At 35.4% G+C, this 16,917-nt stretch overlaps 1 protein-coding gene across 1 annotated transcript; it reads right to left on the reverse strand.

Moving 5' to 3' along the window:
* Window positions 1–2,124: 2,124 nt before the first annotated feature.
* On the reverse strand, window positions 2,125–14,372 carry LOC132494237 (caspase-12-like). The gene is given in 5 exon segments (XM_060105240.1): window positions 2,125–2,133; window positions 2,732–2,848; window positions 3,462–3,571; window positions 12,243–12,494; window positions 14,294–14,372. Coding segments are annotated over 5 exon segments (567 nt in total).
* Window positions 14,373–16,917: the final 2,545 nt, after the last annotated feature.

Here is a 16,917-nt window from a genome sequence, read left to right on the forward strand (position 1 = left end):
AATCAAGTTATAAATCAAATACATAAAAATTAAAATGATTTTGTTTTTAACCTGAAAAATTAAGAAGATTGATCATGCATGATGTTGATGAAAATATAGAAAAAGAGACTATATCACTTTTGGCTCATGAGGAGGGCACATGTGGACAATTTTTTTGAATAATACCTTACATAGAATTTTTAAATTTTAATGCTTTTGACCATGTCATTTTAGTTTTGAGAGTTTATGCTAATAATATTATCAGAGAGAAACTTAAAGATATATTTATAAGGATTTTTTTTTAATTTTAAAATTGCTTAAGATAACAAATTTGGAAATTACCTAAATTAGTAATATACATTCTAATATATCCATTAAATGGGGTATTAGGTAGCCATTGACTATGGAAACAATGTATGGTAGAGACACTGTTGAGACCAAATATGTTTTCTTTTTCCTTTCCTAGTAGAAACTCCAATTTTTTTGGTTAGGCATGAGGCAACATGCAATAAACACTTAATTTCTCAGCTTCCATTGGAGCTATGATTTGTTTTTTGACTAAGTTATGATTAATTGCTTATTGGAAGAAAAGCTCCTCTGAAAGAGATTGGGCATGTGCTTTTTCATCTCTTCCTTTTTCTTGACAAAGATTTTATCTCAGTAATATAATCATTGCGTGATATCAGAACACCTATTTATAAACTCTATCAGTAGTTCAAATAGAAAGATCATATTTTCTTTCTCTTTGCTCTAGTCTACATAAGGGCCCAAATAACATTCATCTCTTAGAGGGAGAAAAACCATATGAAAATAACAATGTAAATATACACTTTATTATCAAAAAATCTTGCTTAAATCAACAGAAGGAAAACTATCCTTACTGATGAAACACTGGAGGCATTTCCACTAAAATAATAATTAAGAATGCCCACTATCACTATTTTAATTTTTATTTTATCTAGAGATATGTGATAAATATAAAATTTCATGAATATGAAATAAAAGCTGTGGATAGTGGCAAGGGAAAGACAAGTTTATGATTTGCAGATAGCAAAATTTTATATGTAGAATTTTCAAAAGAAAAACTAAGTGAAAGATTCTCTACAACAATGAATGTTCAATATGGCTGCTGAAGTAAATTTATATATAATTAAGAATCAACAGTGCCTGTCATTTTCTTTTCTTAACACTCACAGCAATAACCAGTTGGAAACTATGGAGGAAAGTATTTTCATCCAAAACAGTAAGAAAATACAATCTATTCAGGAATATCTTTATCCAAAAATTTGAGGAAATTATGTGAAGGAAAATCTAAACTTTTGCTTAAAGATAAAAATATAATATGTGGCTTAATGATTACATAAAACATAGTCCTAAGGATGTACTTATTTAAATTCCATTAAAACCCCCTTTTAGTTGTCAGAAAACTTATAACATCTTTCTAAAATTCATCTGAAAACATGTACAATACAAGAATAAGAAGATTGTGAACAGGCAGAACTAAAGAAGACTATAAAACAACAGTAACTAATAGTGTGATGTGGCATAGCCCTGAAAGATAAATCAGTGCATGTAACAGTAATGACTTCTACTATCAGGAAGGATTTACACAAGTTGATAAGAAAAACACAAAACTTGAAACAAAATAGGAAAATAACATGAATTAATAATTCATATTAAGATCTAGCTAATAAAGACATTAAAAATATGTTCCAATGAAATTGACTATTTTTATCTATTAAATTAGTAAAAGTATTAAAAAGATACATTTATCTTCATTTCTCTGCCAGTCATTATCAGCATTATTTCTTGTATGTATATAACAAATCTTGACAATAAAAAAAATGTAGACGTATTTAGACTTGCATCTAGAAATACCAAAAAGGTTAACAAGTATTAGTTCTTCGTTAAAATTTTTGTTTTTCTATACTTAAAATTTGTTTTGTAATGAGCATGACATATTTATGGTAAAATGAGAAAGCAAGCATAATTTTAAAAGAATTTATGAAGCATTAATACAGCAGTAGTATAGGAGTGATTTTACCCTGTTATTTTTGGAGCATGGGCAGTTGGGAAGTTTATATAAAAGTATTCTTAATTTAAGTTGACCTTTTAAAATAGTAGATTCATAGGGACCATAATGCCTTAATTTTCCTGGAAAAAATAAAGAGAAGACAACATGAGTAATTGGGCTCCTAGAGATAAGATATAAATAGAACTCATCTCTCCTGTGAGATGTATCTTCACAAAAGGGCTATGGACCTGTCATCCCCAAATGGGAAGATCTACACTAGTTGCTCATTGCCTCAGCATAGATCCAGCAATAACAGTTGACACTGTGGTCCAGGCAGCCCTCATCACAAACAGAGAAGGGGTGTGACTCAGCAAAACTGACATCTCGGAAGTCAGGAAGCTAAACACCTGCTCTACATAACATGTCTGATTATTTGGTTTTGTGCATGCATCAAAACTAAATATTTTATATTCACTGAGTAGATCCTTGAGAGAAATGAGGACTGAAATGTTTTCTAGCAAGCTACCATTGGACTTATCATTTCATGCACAGTCATTATACAATGGCCAAAGTCAAATAAAACTACAGTTTCACCAGCAGCCAGTAAGAGAAGGCAGATAAGACGAGCCTCAGTGACTATGGTGCTGCAGCACTCTGTCATTGTTTTCCATTCTGTCCAGAATTTTTGTATAGACTCTGAGCAGGGAGCACCCAAATCCATTTCTTGGGTACATTTACCTGGATGCTTTGCATGATTTTAGTTCCAGGGAAGAGGTAGAAATATCGTGTCATGGATAGTCTTTCAATCGTGGGCATCTGGGTCAGTACATTTGGGGTCTCAAATGTATGTTGAACCTAAAATAGTAAAGAAATCTTTTTAAAAAAATTTAAAAGGGAATTCTGGCCTTCTCAGAAGTGAGTATATAGTATATAGTTTGTATTAAGGCTGTGGTCAGATAGTACAATATAAACAGAAGAACTTTTTAGCTTTTCCTTGGATATTGTATCTACACAAATGAAATTGTACTCTCAAAAGCACTCATTAAATAAGCAAGCCTGGGCTTCCCTGGTGGTGCAGTGGTTGAGAGTCCGCCTGCCGATGCAGAGGACATGGGTTCGTGCCCCGGTCTGGGAAGATCCCACATGCCGCAGAGCGACTGGGCCTGTGAACCATGGCTGCTGAGCCTGCGCGTCTGGAGCCTGTGCTCCACAGCGGGAGAAGCCACAATGGTGAGAGGCCCAAGTACCGCAAAAAAAAAAAAAAAAAAAAAAGCAAGCCTATCAGAATCAGAAAAACTCACTCTGGTTCTACGTAGTGTGCTTCCAAAAACTTCCTCTTTAAATAAACTTGGAGTACAGGAAGGAGCATCAAGATGACTTAAGAGCTTCAGGATTCACAGAAAAGCTTTGCAAACAGTTCTACAAAGTTTTCTGGGACATAAATTGAAAAAAACATGGAGATTCCTACCTTTCAAAAAATCTCCTCCAAATGATAACACCAAGAATATTCATTGAAGTAGTAGATAAGTTGGGAAATGAAGAGAGAACCATTTATGTCAAGTATCCAAGAAACATTACCTGAAAATAAACGGTTTTAAAATGATGGGGGAATTCAGCCACTATATAAGTGTACAAGACTCTTAGAGCCATAGCTTTTGAACAAAGTTTGATTCTGTTGCTTCATAAGAAGGAAGGAGGTCAAATCTGGATAATGTTGAGATGTTTCCATAAAAGGCCCAGAGAAACCATTATAGACCCTCAATTATAAATTCCTTTGACTTTCTTAGTAGGCAGGGCCAACATTATGGACTTTAGGACTGCAAGTAGTAGAAAAGAACATAAATCCTTTGAGCATTTACTACATAATAGAATAAAAGAAGCCAGGTCTTGACAGTCCTTGACTCTGGGCCTCCTCTTCATCCATACTGTTTTAATACTATAATTTTTTGTACTCACTATTTTATTGAGTGAACATCTTTTTTTTTAACATCTTTATTGGAGTATAATTGCTTTACAATGGTGTGTTAGTTTCTGCTTTATAACAAAGTGAATCAGTTATACATATACATATGTTCTCTTATCTCTTCCCTCTTCCATCTCCCTCCCTCCCACCCTCCCTATCCCACCCCTCTAGGTGGTCACAACCATCAAGCTGATCTCCCTGTGCTATGTGGCTGCTTCCAACTAGCTACCTATTTTACATTTGGTAGTGTATATATGTCCATGCCACTCTCTCACTTTGTCACAGCTTACCCTTCCTCCTCCACATAGCCTCAAGTCCATGCTCTAGTAGGTCTGTGTCTTTATTCCCGTCTTACTCCTAGGTTCTTCATGACCTTTTTTTTTTCTTAGATTCCATATATATGTGTTAGCATACGGTATTTGTTTTTCTCTTTCTGACTTACTTCACTCTGTATGACAGACTCTAGGTGAACATCTTTTGAATTACTACCTCCCTTTACCATTGCAATGTGATCAAATTTCTCTTATCAGAAAAAGCTTATATTCTCTTAATTGTCACTTTATCTGCAGCTACCTTCCTATTTCTCCTTCCTTTTTATAGTTAAATTTCTCCAATGTATCTATAGTCAACATCTTCATTTCCTACTAGCCTGCTCACTCCTGTCTGTCTTCTCCTTCCCACAATGACTTTACCGAATGACTTTCCACAAGGTCATCCATGACCTTTAATTCATTAAGTCTAATGGTCATTTATCAGGCCTCACATTTACCTGGTCTCCCATTCACATCAGAAAATATTGGTAACTCCAACAGATTCTTTCTTCATAACTCTGACAACACATCCTCCTAGTTTTCTTATTCCCTGACCATACTTTCTTAGTATAATTTGCTGATTAATATTTATGTCTCAGATCCAGAACTCTAGAGTTCTTCAAACCTTAGCTTTAGGATCTATTCTCCTTCTATTCTCTGTTGCTAGATAAATTGATCCATTTTTAGAATATTAGATATCATTCTTAGGCAAGCATCTCCCAAAATTCAAACACTCTCTCCTCTGGAATATACAGCTATATAACTCTCCACTCTTCATTTCATCTTGAAATATGCCAAAGGCATCTCAAATTTTCTGGCAGGATTCCCATTTTAATGAATGAACTATAGTTCTCTACTTGCAAACTTGAGTCACCTCAATCATGTATTCATGTTCATCAGACATACCTGCTAAACTACTAGGCCATATAAATTTTATATACTAATTATTTCCTGGATCCAAATATTTACCTCATCCCAAGAATATCATTATCACCTATGGCTTGTAATACTGCAACAGCACTTTAACCTATCTCCCTACATCTAATTTTGTGGCACTGTAATTCATTCTCCACAGAATCCTCACAGCGATCATCTTAAAAGGGACACACAGATGGCCAAAAGGGGCATGAAAAGATTCTCAACATCACAAATTATTAGAGAAATGCAAATCAAAACTACAGTGAGGTATCACTTCACACTGATCAGAATGGCCAACATCAAAAAGTCTGCAAATAATAAATACTGGAGAGGGTGTGGAGAAAAAGGAGCCCTCCTAAATTATTGGTGTGAATATATATTGGTGTAGCCACTATGGAAAACAGTATGGATTTTCCTTAAGAAACTAAACATAGAGCTATCATATGATCCTGCAATCCCACTCCTGGACATATATCTGGAGGAAACCATAATTCAAAAAGATACATGCACCCCAATATTCATAGCAGCACTATTTACAATAGCCAAGACATGGAAGAAACCTAAGTGTCTATTGACAGATGAATGGATAAAGAAAATGTGATATATATATATATCTCACAATGGAGTACTATTCAGCCATTAAAAAGAATGAAATATGTCATTTGCAGCAACATGGATGGACCTAGAGATTATCATATTATGTAATGTAAGCCAGACAAAGACAAATATATGATATCACTTATAAGTGGACTCTAAAATTATGATAAAAATGAACTTATTCATAAAATAGAAATAGAATCAGAAACATAGAAAACAAACTTATGGCTTCCAAAGGGGAAAGGGGGGATGGATAAATTAAGAGTTTGGGTTTAAAATATACACACTATGATATATAAAATAGATAACCAACAAGGTCCTACTGTATAGTACAGGAAACTATACTCAATATCTTGTAAAAACCTATAATGAAAGAGAATGTAAAAAAAAAGAATCACTTTCCTATATACCTGAAACTAACATAACATTGTAAATCAACTATATTTCAATAAAATTTTTAAAAGAAAAAAAAGCAAGAAAATCTTATCATTTAATTGCTTAAAGGTCACCTAAGCAATGAATTAGTATAAAGTAAAATTAGTAGTATAAAGTAAAATTAGTATTAAAATATATTAGTACAAAAGACCAAATCCTTCCTTAATATATGAGACCTCAAATTACGTGGCTCTTGTGTACTTCTCCAAATCCCTTCTGGTTACTGTCCCCTGGCTCTGTGTTTTAGCCACACTGGTTCTCTGGTTCTCTTTTCTAAGCTCCTTTCTTTCTTTCTCAAGCCCTCCTCGTACACTGTTTTTTTTTTTTTTTTTTTTTCCTGTCTGGAATATTCCTCTCTTATCCTTGTCAGCCTAAAAAAATGTTAAGAGGCAATAATCAAACAAAACCATTTATTTGGGATCAAAGAATTGTTATTCAGGGCACACAGATTTGGGTAGCTATCCAAATAGTGTCCCACTAAGGATCAAAATCAGATGTTTTTAAAGACAAAAAAGGGAATGTTTACATAATTTGCTTACAAAGAATTTTGATCGCTGTTGCAAGGCAGAAAGCTAGACTTGACTTAACATGATTGGTTGCCAAGGTTATCACTCAGTAAAAGTCCATTACTGGAGCAAGTAGCAGGTATTCTTGCAGAGTTATTGGAATATTTGGCATATTTGTAGTTTGGTCCAGCTCAAAAGTTCATGTTTCAGCTGGTGAGATGTGCATAAAGCTCACTTCGTTAATGGCCTCTTAGCTCCATTTTCAAAAGACGTGACATAAGTGAGTCTGTTTGATTTTGTCTTTCATGCCCTTAATATGCTTAACTCCTTCATCTTTCAAATGTAAGCACAAATTTTTTTCCTTAAAACACATCACATTTGACAATCATTATTTATTTCTGTTAAACATAACAGATACTTTCCCCTAATTAATTTCTGTTTCTCTGGCCTGACCATACACTCTGTAATGTTTAGTGACCATGCCTGCTTTAGCTGTGCATCACATGCTCTGCACCTAGTACATTATCTGCACATAGTTATGTATATAAAAATATTAATGCAAGAATTTCACATGTTAGACTTTATTTCCTCAATTAAATTAAACAATCTCTTAGAGTATGTACCAGACTGCATATACTTTTTGAACTTCCTTTAATAGCTAAAAGCACAGAACTCTTCTTTCAAATAAAATATAATTAAAACTCCAATATGTAAAACAAAGAGAAGTAGAACTATTCCAGTTGTGGAATGGGTGTTTCCTGCATAGTCTTTTTCCTATTTCCCCAGGTAGACTCAGAGGGTCCTCTAGTCCCTTCCTAGTCACAAGCAGCCATGAACCAACAGCACTGCATCACCATGGAGCTTTTAAAAAATGAAGAATCTCAGTCCCTGCCCCAGACATACTAAATCAGAAATCTATGTTTTAATGAGGTTCTCAATGATTCCCATGCACATTAAAATTTGAAATTACTACACTAAAGCACTTAGAACTTGTATAAACTGGGCTTTTAAAACTGCCCTTGTTGGGCTTCCCTGGTGGCGCAGTGGTTGAGAGTCTGCCTGCCAATGCAGGGGACACGGGTTTGTACTCCGGTCCGGGAAGAACCCACATGCCTGGGAGTGGCTAGGCCCATGAGCTATTGCAGCTGAGCTTGCGCGTCCGGAGCCTGTGTTCTGCAACAGGAGAGGCCACAAATGTGAGAGGCCCGTGTACCACAAAAAAAAAAAAAAAAAAAAAAAAAAAAGATATGTTCTTCCTCTGATCTAAGTGTGATACCACTCCTTATGAATCCCATTCCCTCTCACACACAGGAACTTTACTCAAGCATTTATACAGCCCTATCTTCTAGAGCATCAATTTCTACCTCTCTCCCTTTTATGCTATCCCCGTTGGCATGTTAGAATCTTAATTTATCTTTTAAAAACATATTTCCTTGACTCTGTTTCCCCTCCATCTATTGTACCATTTTTCTGCTCCACTTCTCAGCACAGTCGTTAAAGGCATTGTCTGTTTTCACTATTTTCATGTTTTCAACTCTGATTTTTTTTCTTGGACGCATAAAATGGTCATTATCCTCACAACTTAAGCAAAGTACCTGTTACCAAGGTTACCACTGACTATTTGTTGCTTTCTTAGCATTTAGTATGGTTGAACACATCTTTCTTGAAAAAGGCTCTCTAGGCTTCTGTGACCCTGCATTTTCCAGCTACTCTTTCTAAATCTGTCTGTGTTCATTGCTAACTTTTCCTCTTCTGTCAAACTTGCAAAAGTGGGATTATTCTATATTAGAGTCTCTGTTTTCTCTATCAACAACTCTCCCTAGGTGACCTCTTCTAGGTGGTACCAACATCTCTCTGTGAATTCCTCAGTTGTACATCACCATTTATTCAACATTTTTTCTTGGATGTAACATGTTTTAAACTAAACTTACAAAGAAGGACTTCTGATACCATCTTCCTCTACAAATAGGTTTCTCCCAAGTTTTCTCTAAACCACAAGTTTTCTCTCTCTCAAAATTGGTGAATTGATATCTTTCACCCAGTTGCCAAGCCCAAAACTTAGAATCTTTTTTTTCTAGTTTTTTTTTTTAATTGGGGTATAGTTGCTTTACAATATTGTGCTGGTTTCTGCTGTACAGTGAAGTGAATCAGCTGTATGTATACATATATCTCCTCTTTTTTTGATTTCCTTCCCATTTAGGTCACCACAGAGCACTGAGTAGAGTTCCCTGTGCTATACAGCAGGTTTTCATTAGTTATCTGTTTTATACATATTAGTATAAAATACATACAGATTAGTGTATATATGTCAATCCCAATTTCCCAATTCATCCCACCTCCCTCTTTTCCCCCTTTGTGTCCATACATTTTTTCCCTACATCTGTGACTCTATTTCTGCTTTGAAAACAGGTTCATCTGTACCATTTTTCTAGATTCCACATATATGTGCTAATATACCATAATTGCTTTTCTCTTTCTGACTTACTTCACTCTGTATGACAGCCTCTAGGTCTATTCATGTCTCCACAAATCCTTCATCTCTTTCATTAGCCCATATCCTTCATCTCCACAAATCCTTCATCTCTTTCATTAGCCCATATCCAATCCATCTGTAGTTTCTGTTGACTCTATCTCCAAAATAGATCCCAAATATAACCACTTGTTATCATCTCTATTACTGCAACCCCAGCTTAAAAGCTATTATCTCCTAACTGAAACACTTAAATAGCTTAAAAGTAGATTTTCTATTCTATGTTTATCACTCCTCTGTTCAAAAACTTCTAAAGGCTTTGCACTGCCAATAAAATCTGAATTGTTTTGCATTCTCTCAGAGGCCCCACATGCTATGGCCCTCCCAGTCTATCTGACAGCTCCTGCATCCATATTCCCCTCATTTCCTACTCCCCAGCCAGACCAGCCTTCTCTATTACCCTTTTATATGACAAGACCATTCCTGACTCACAGCCCTTGCTCTTGTTTCCTCTTTCCATGGAATATTTTTGCCTTAAAGTTTGGCACAATTCTCTCCCTATTGTTCAGGTATATACTGAAATATAATCTCAAAAGAGTTCTCATAACTGTTCACCCTGACTCATGTGTACTCCTCCCATCAACAACAATATTGCTTTCTATGGTTTAATCCTCTTTCTTGTGTACATCCCCTGAAATTACACTGTTTATTTTTTGAGAGTTTACTATATATCTGCCCTCAGTACACTGTATGAAAGCAGTAACTTTATCTTTCTCACTACTATACACACGGTAATTAAAGTAGCATACTGTAGATTTTCAATTAGTATATGAATATATAATGTATGAATGGATATAACAATGAATAAAGATGACAAAGTTTTTATTCCTTTTGTAAGTTTTTCTGTAACTTTTGAAAATATAGCACTCAGAAGACAATACTATCATTACCCTTTTTCTGGATGCTATGGTTCTTTAATGTGGCCCAATAATTCATCAGATTCTTTGGTGACCACATAGTATGTGTGACTCATGCTGTTTTTTTTTTTAATGTGTTTGTCTTAATCACATCCTTATTCTGTTTTGTGCAGTTGGTAGTTGCCTATATTTTTGATGTTTTATGAATCCTTTCAAAGATGTTATCAACTCCATTTAAAAATGTGAGTTTCAGAAACGTTGGTTATACCAGCAAATATGGTTAATCAGTGACAGTGATGGGCTCAGTATTACACATTTCTTGGGTTTTACTTCAGTTCTCTTTCCATTACACCATAAGGAGTTTCTTTATCTGTCTTTGCTCTAATAATGTCATTATGTGTCCATGATATTACCTATCATAGTTAGAACAGATACCTGGGACAATCTAGCATTCTTCTCAGTTTCATAATCTTCACTTTCAACTTCTACATTCTTAGGAGAATTGAATATCAGGGATGTAAATGCTAACCTTACTTTTAAGGGACTTTGTTAGGTGCAGAGGAGAGAAATAAGCCAGATTTTCTGAGCCTCAGTTCAGTGGTCTTTCCACTATAATGTAGGGATATTGTACAGCTGCCTTAATCCAAGTAATGAATGAGGGTTCCCATGAGCCACTGGGTTTGGGGCAGTTACCTGTTGGAGGGAGAACCAATGCCTGGGCTGATTCAACTTTTCCTCATCTCTACTTTTTTTCACTTTCATCTTCAGATTCTGAGGTGGAATGAAAAAATTTAAGGATCAATGCTCTATTCTGAAGGTTATTTCCAAAGTTGAAAACTGACTGAGAACATAGAATTTCTAGGTTTTTAAGGAAATACCTTCTAACAGCACTAGATGTCTAAGAGTTTTCACTTGGGATGTGAGATTTGGAGGCAGTTACCTCTCAAAGAAGAAGATGACTGACTCAATGCTCTCAGATTCATCATTCTCAGTTTCCAGATGAGATCCTGAAAAAATAGTAAAATAAAATTTGTTAGCAGAACTCAGTTTATAGAAACTATACACTTCAAACTCTTTCCCTTGCACTGACTAAGAAATGACTATGCTCCTCATGGGACTGACTACTCCATGAAGCATGGAGATTTGCCCCATTCTCTAAGTTCCAGGTTTGTTTTAGAAAACTGTAACTTTGCGCCAAGTGAAAGAGGAGGCAGTTTTTCTCTGAAACAAAGAAGAGCTCATTTATCTTCCTCTTCTGTAATTCAAGGGATATTCAAATTCATTAATCAAGGTTTTCTGAAATAACACTTTTCATTATGAGGAAGAAAAATACATTGTTGTACAAAAGTTAGTCTTTCAACAATAACAAAATAGTCCCAGAGGGTATTCCAAGAATTGGGGATATACTCATGTATAATTTTACTCTGAATTAGGGGTCAGTAAATTATGGCCCACTGTCCAAATTCAGCCTGACACCTGTTTTTGTAAATAAAGTTTTATTGGAACACATTCACACTTATTTTGTACTTACTTTCTATCGCTGATTCTATACAACAACAGTAGGCTTGAGTAATTATTGTAAAAGCCATATGGTCCGAAAAGCTTGAAATATTTAATCTCTGGCTCATCAAAGAAAAAGTGTGCCAATACATGCTCTAGAGAGAAGGACACATCTATGTTCCTCAAACTTTCAATTTCCCTTTGTCTTCCTTTAACAAGGAGAAATACAGGCTCTCAGAGATTTGTTCCTTGGGTAATCCACATCTAAGAAGAAGATGGTGGATTTTGTTCTACTGATCATTCTATATCTGGGAACGACTCTAAAGGCCACAGTGTATGGCCATAGTAACACAGATTAGTTAAAGACTATCATTTAATTTAATACAGCACCATCACCCTTTATTCCTTTAACAAATAATTACTCAGCACCTAATTTGTGTCAGACTGGGGATGATGGAACAGGGACTGGGTATATCAGGGTATTTTGTGGCATTAAATAAGATAGACAGGCAAAGAAGGTGTTAGAAATGTGAATAGTATATTATCCACTTGCAAAAAGAAATACAAAGACAAAAACTGCATAAGGATAGTAGATAAAGAACAAGTTACTAGCCCTTTACTAAGACACTCACTTAAACTCAGTTTTTTCTTGAGGTTGAAGAAATGGTCCTTAAATATTTTGCTTGCCATTTGCGTTTTCTCAATGAGATCATCAACCAGGTCTCCAGCCCTGTTCACAATGTGGTCCACTTCTTCCCCTAATCTTTGTAACTCACACCTATTTAACATTTTATTTTCCATCAAATCATCAAAAATGCCATCAAGCACGTTCCTGGCCATTAACTTCACCATGTTAACTGGTTCTTCTTTTGGTAGTCTCCTCTCTGTGAGGATGATAGGATTTTAGATACAGAAAGGAGCTTAGATATCTGATTCCAGTCCAGTGGTTCTCGATTTTAAAAAAGAATCTCTGGAAAAAGCTTGATAAGCAGAGCTTTTTGCACTCCACTCCCAGAAATTATTTTTTGATAGATCAGGGTGGAGCCCCTAAATTTACATTTCTAACAATTTCTGAGGTGGTGCCAAAGCTGCTAGTCTGAGGACAACACTTAGACTAATACCTATGGAAGTTCAATTATCTAATGTTTTTTTTTTTTTTTTGGATGGGGAAACTGAGGTCCAGAGAAGTGAAGCAACTTCACTGTACATCAGTGAGAGTTGACTGACTCAGTTTAGTCTTTGTATCACCCATGATGCCTTCACTTCCTGTCATTTTTATCAATACCTAATTTAAAAACACATTATATTCAATATGTATAGCAGTAAAACATATTACACCTGTAAAAGAATGCATTTTTGTTTCCATGGGCAGGGCTGACAGGGCGACTCTCTGTGCAGAGAATGAGAGCACAAACTGCATCTGGTTTGCTCACTGTTATCAACTAAAATTCACACAGAGAGTAGAAATATGGAGGAAACTCGAGTTACTCTGTACTTTTACTGCATGGCCTTTCACTGTGACAAGGTAACACTTGGGTGAGAACTCTGGATCAAGTACAGAAGTCCAAAGAAAAGCCTAAAATCAACAAGGAAGTTTTAAGAACATAGGTCCAGATTTTCTAAATTTTCCGTTTTTCCAAGAAGTTGTAATGTATTGTCTAAAACACTTTGTTAACATACTCATTACTGTGCCCAAAGCTTCCATCCCTTACAGTCTCAGAGTAAAATAGTTGTGTCTCATGTGTGCCCCCTTCATTGCTCCTTCTCCTCTCACCCGTTCCTTCCTCCTGAGCTCTTTCTCCCCACAAAACATAACCATAAACAACAGAAAACCTAGAGCGACTCACCAGCCATTGCTGCTCCAGCTCCCTGGGCAGGAAAAGTGGTGAAAATGAAAGCAGTTTTCTTTCTTTGTTCTCAGTGGACCAGCATTACCTAAAAGGGAAACTGCAGTTTCTCAAATTCTCTCATACTTTGACAGGATAGAATTTGACTCCCCCTCTGATATGTAGCTTCTCTCTTTTAGAACACAGGAAGTGAATACTGACTTTTCTCCTTACTGTAACAAAGTCACCAGAATGAAATACATACACACAAACACACACACACACAGGGGCACAAACATAAATTTCTATGTTCTGTTTTCCAGACTATTTTTAACACAGTTAATAAGTCAAATTGACCCTTATTGTCTCTGTGCCACCCCTTAGCCACTAAATGGTAGGGGTGCCTCACTTGACTGATGTCTCCTCAACCCCGGAAATGAAGTGTGAACTTAGAAGCCCTGGGGGAAGCAGAGTGAGAAATTGATGTGCCAAACAGTTCTAAAAATCCAGATAAATGATCTCTTTTCTTCTCTCCTCATCTGCTATTTTGTCAACTCTGGGTATTGTTTATCCATGAGATTCATGTGTATACTTTTATCTGTTAAATGCACAAGGAACTCTTAAACATTTTCTTAAAATAATACATAGATGTTTTCCATGAAAATGAAACAATAGAAAATTTTGTGAAACAGAGTAAGATCATCCAGCTTCTTTAATTTCACATTACAAACATACAACACTATAAATATATAATGCAATTATATGTTTAGCTTGCATCTTTGTGAATCTTTTTCTATGCTTATAAAAAACACATAATACAATACTGATTTTATTGATGGCCATGATCATTGGCCTACTTGTATCCATGCCCTTTGCTCTGACTACAGACTGGCCTTGTAACTTGGTTTTGGCCAACATGATACAGTAGAGGGACATTGTGTAGTTCTGAGCACAGATATTCAGAAGCATTGTACACTTTACCCTCTTGGACACCTGAACCTCCATGTGAATAAGCCTGGCCTAGTTTACTAGAGAATAAGAGACATCACGTAGAGGAAAGCCCAGTTGTCTCAGCCAAGGTCATGCTAGACCAGCTTTTCTTTTCTTCTTTTTTTTTTTTAATCAGGGTATTGTTGTTTTACAATGTTGTATTATTTTTTACCGTACAGTGAAGTAGAGCTCCCTGTGCTTTACAGCACGTTCTTATTAGTTATCTATTTTATACATATTAGTGTATATATGTCAATCCCAATCTCCCAATTCATACCCCCCCAACTTCCCCCCCTTCGTGTCCATACGTTTGTTCTCTACATCTGTGTCTCTCTTTCTGCCTTGCAAACCGGTTCATCTGTAACATTTTTCTAGATTCCACATATATGCATTAATATATGATATTTGTTTTTCTCTTTCTGACTTACTTCACTCTGTATTTACACTTTCGAAAGCCAGATGCTTTCCAAAAATATAGGAGGTCCCAACAATGTCAGTATAGATGCTTACCCTACATGCAGGTGATCTCAGACACATGAATAAATCCAAAGACAAGAGCCACTCAGTGAACTGGTCAACTTGTGAACAATAGTAAATGTTTATTGTTTTAAGCCACTGCAGTTTGGGGTAGTTTGTTACTCAGCAATAGATAACAGACAAACACATATTTACCTATAACTTCTTTCCCATATTATCAATAATTTGCTTTTAAAAAAATTGACAATGTATGACAAACCTCTAAAAAAGTCAACACATTAAGAACTATCTCATTTTTGATGACTATACAGTATTAAAGTGTTGATAGATTATAATTTAAAAATATTTTGTCAAATTATGCACACTTAAGGCAACTAATCCAGTAGTACAGCAAAGTGTTTAATAAAAACCATATTCTCCAGTATCTCTCCCCATCTTCGATCCCGTATCCTACATGTCACTTCCCTAAATGATTTCTATTTTTATTTTCTGGTGGTAATCTTCAGAATTCTCTATAACTTGCCTATTTTATCCCCCTCTTTTCTTATATATCAAATACAAACAATGCCATTGATTACCTTGAAAAATGTGATGCAGTTCATTTACACCACCTCATTTACATCCTATTCTACCTAATATTTGATATCACAATTTTTAAATATTAAATAATATATTTAACCCTCATTTCCTCTTCCATCAGTGTTGCTCAGTAGCTTACTTTTCTTCTATGTAAATTGAAAATTTTTGCCCTCATACAGTCTCCTCTGTCTTTTCTCACCTCCAATTATACCAATATTTTTAACCTATATTTTTATTTTACATTGTCAACTTATTAAGATTTTCATTCACTTGTGTATCCACAACCAAGCCTTCTGTGCTTTGTCTGTTATAATAACTAAATGTTAAAGAACTAATGAAGAAAATTTATATTATTTTTGGCTATGTACATATTGCCATCTGTCTGGAAAAGTGATATGTTGGGACTATATTTCCTTCTCTTTGGGCCCAATCTCCCAAATAATTTTATCACAAAGGATATTTCTAGTCTCAAGATATACTAACTCACAATTACCTGGTCTCCTATACTGGGCCTTCACTCCTGTAATTCTATCTAAGGCCAAGCCATCACTTTCTTCATTCTATTCACTCACTCTCACCTACTCAAGGACATCGTTTCACAATAGTCACATTGCTCTCTTACATCACTGATTTCCCCACTTACTCATATCAACACTATAACCATAAAAATACATTATAATACCCCATATTAAAAAACCCTCCCTTGATCCCACTTCCCATAGCTCCTCAAAATCAGTGTCTATCCTTGCTGTCTCCAAATGTTTTTTATTCTGTCTTGCACCAGCTCCAATCACCCTTTTGTCTCTAGCCCCCTACCAAAATGACACTTGTTAAGGTAACCAGTGACTTCCACATTGTCAAATTAAATATTTAATCCCCAATAGCGTTTTTGACCTATAGAAGCATTTCACAGTGATATTTTCACCTTTTCCTGAAACCCTTCATTAATTAGCCTTCCAAATAACAACCCTGTGTTGATTCTCCTGCTACTTCAGCTGGCTGCTTCTTCTAGTAATGCTTGCCAGTTAATTCATAGCTTTGGTCTCTGCTCTGTTTTTCCTCACTTATTTAGCAGCCTCATCCAGTATCTTGGTTTTAAATACTGTTTATATATAGGAAGCCACCCAACATTTTAATATTCAGCCTATGCCTGTTCCCTGAATACCATATTCATATAGCCAATGTCAATGGGCATCTATTTGAATGTCTGGTAGATATCTCAATCTTGACATTTCAACCCCCACCTCCCATCTACCTACTCTGAGAGTGTTTTCCATTTTACTCTTACAGTTATTAAAGCCAATTTCATTGTTCCAGTTATTCAGAGTGGAACATGTAATTCTTTTCTTCTTTCTCAAACTTTATCCAATATGTTGGCTTTACATTCAAAACATGAATTTTGCTCATGACCGTCACTTCTCCTCTTATCTATTCT

Source organism: Mesoplodon densirostris, chromosome 7 (assembly GCF_025265405.1).
Source record: "Mesoplodon densirostris isolate mMesDen1 chromosome 7, mMesDen1 primary haplotype, whole genome shotgun sequence".
Taxonomy (NCBI): Eukaryota; Metazoa; Chordata; class Mammalia; order Artiodactyla; family Ziphiidae; genus Mesoplodon; species Mesoplodon densirostris.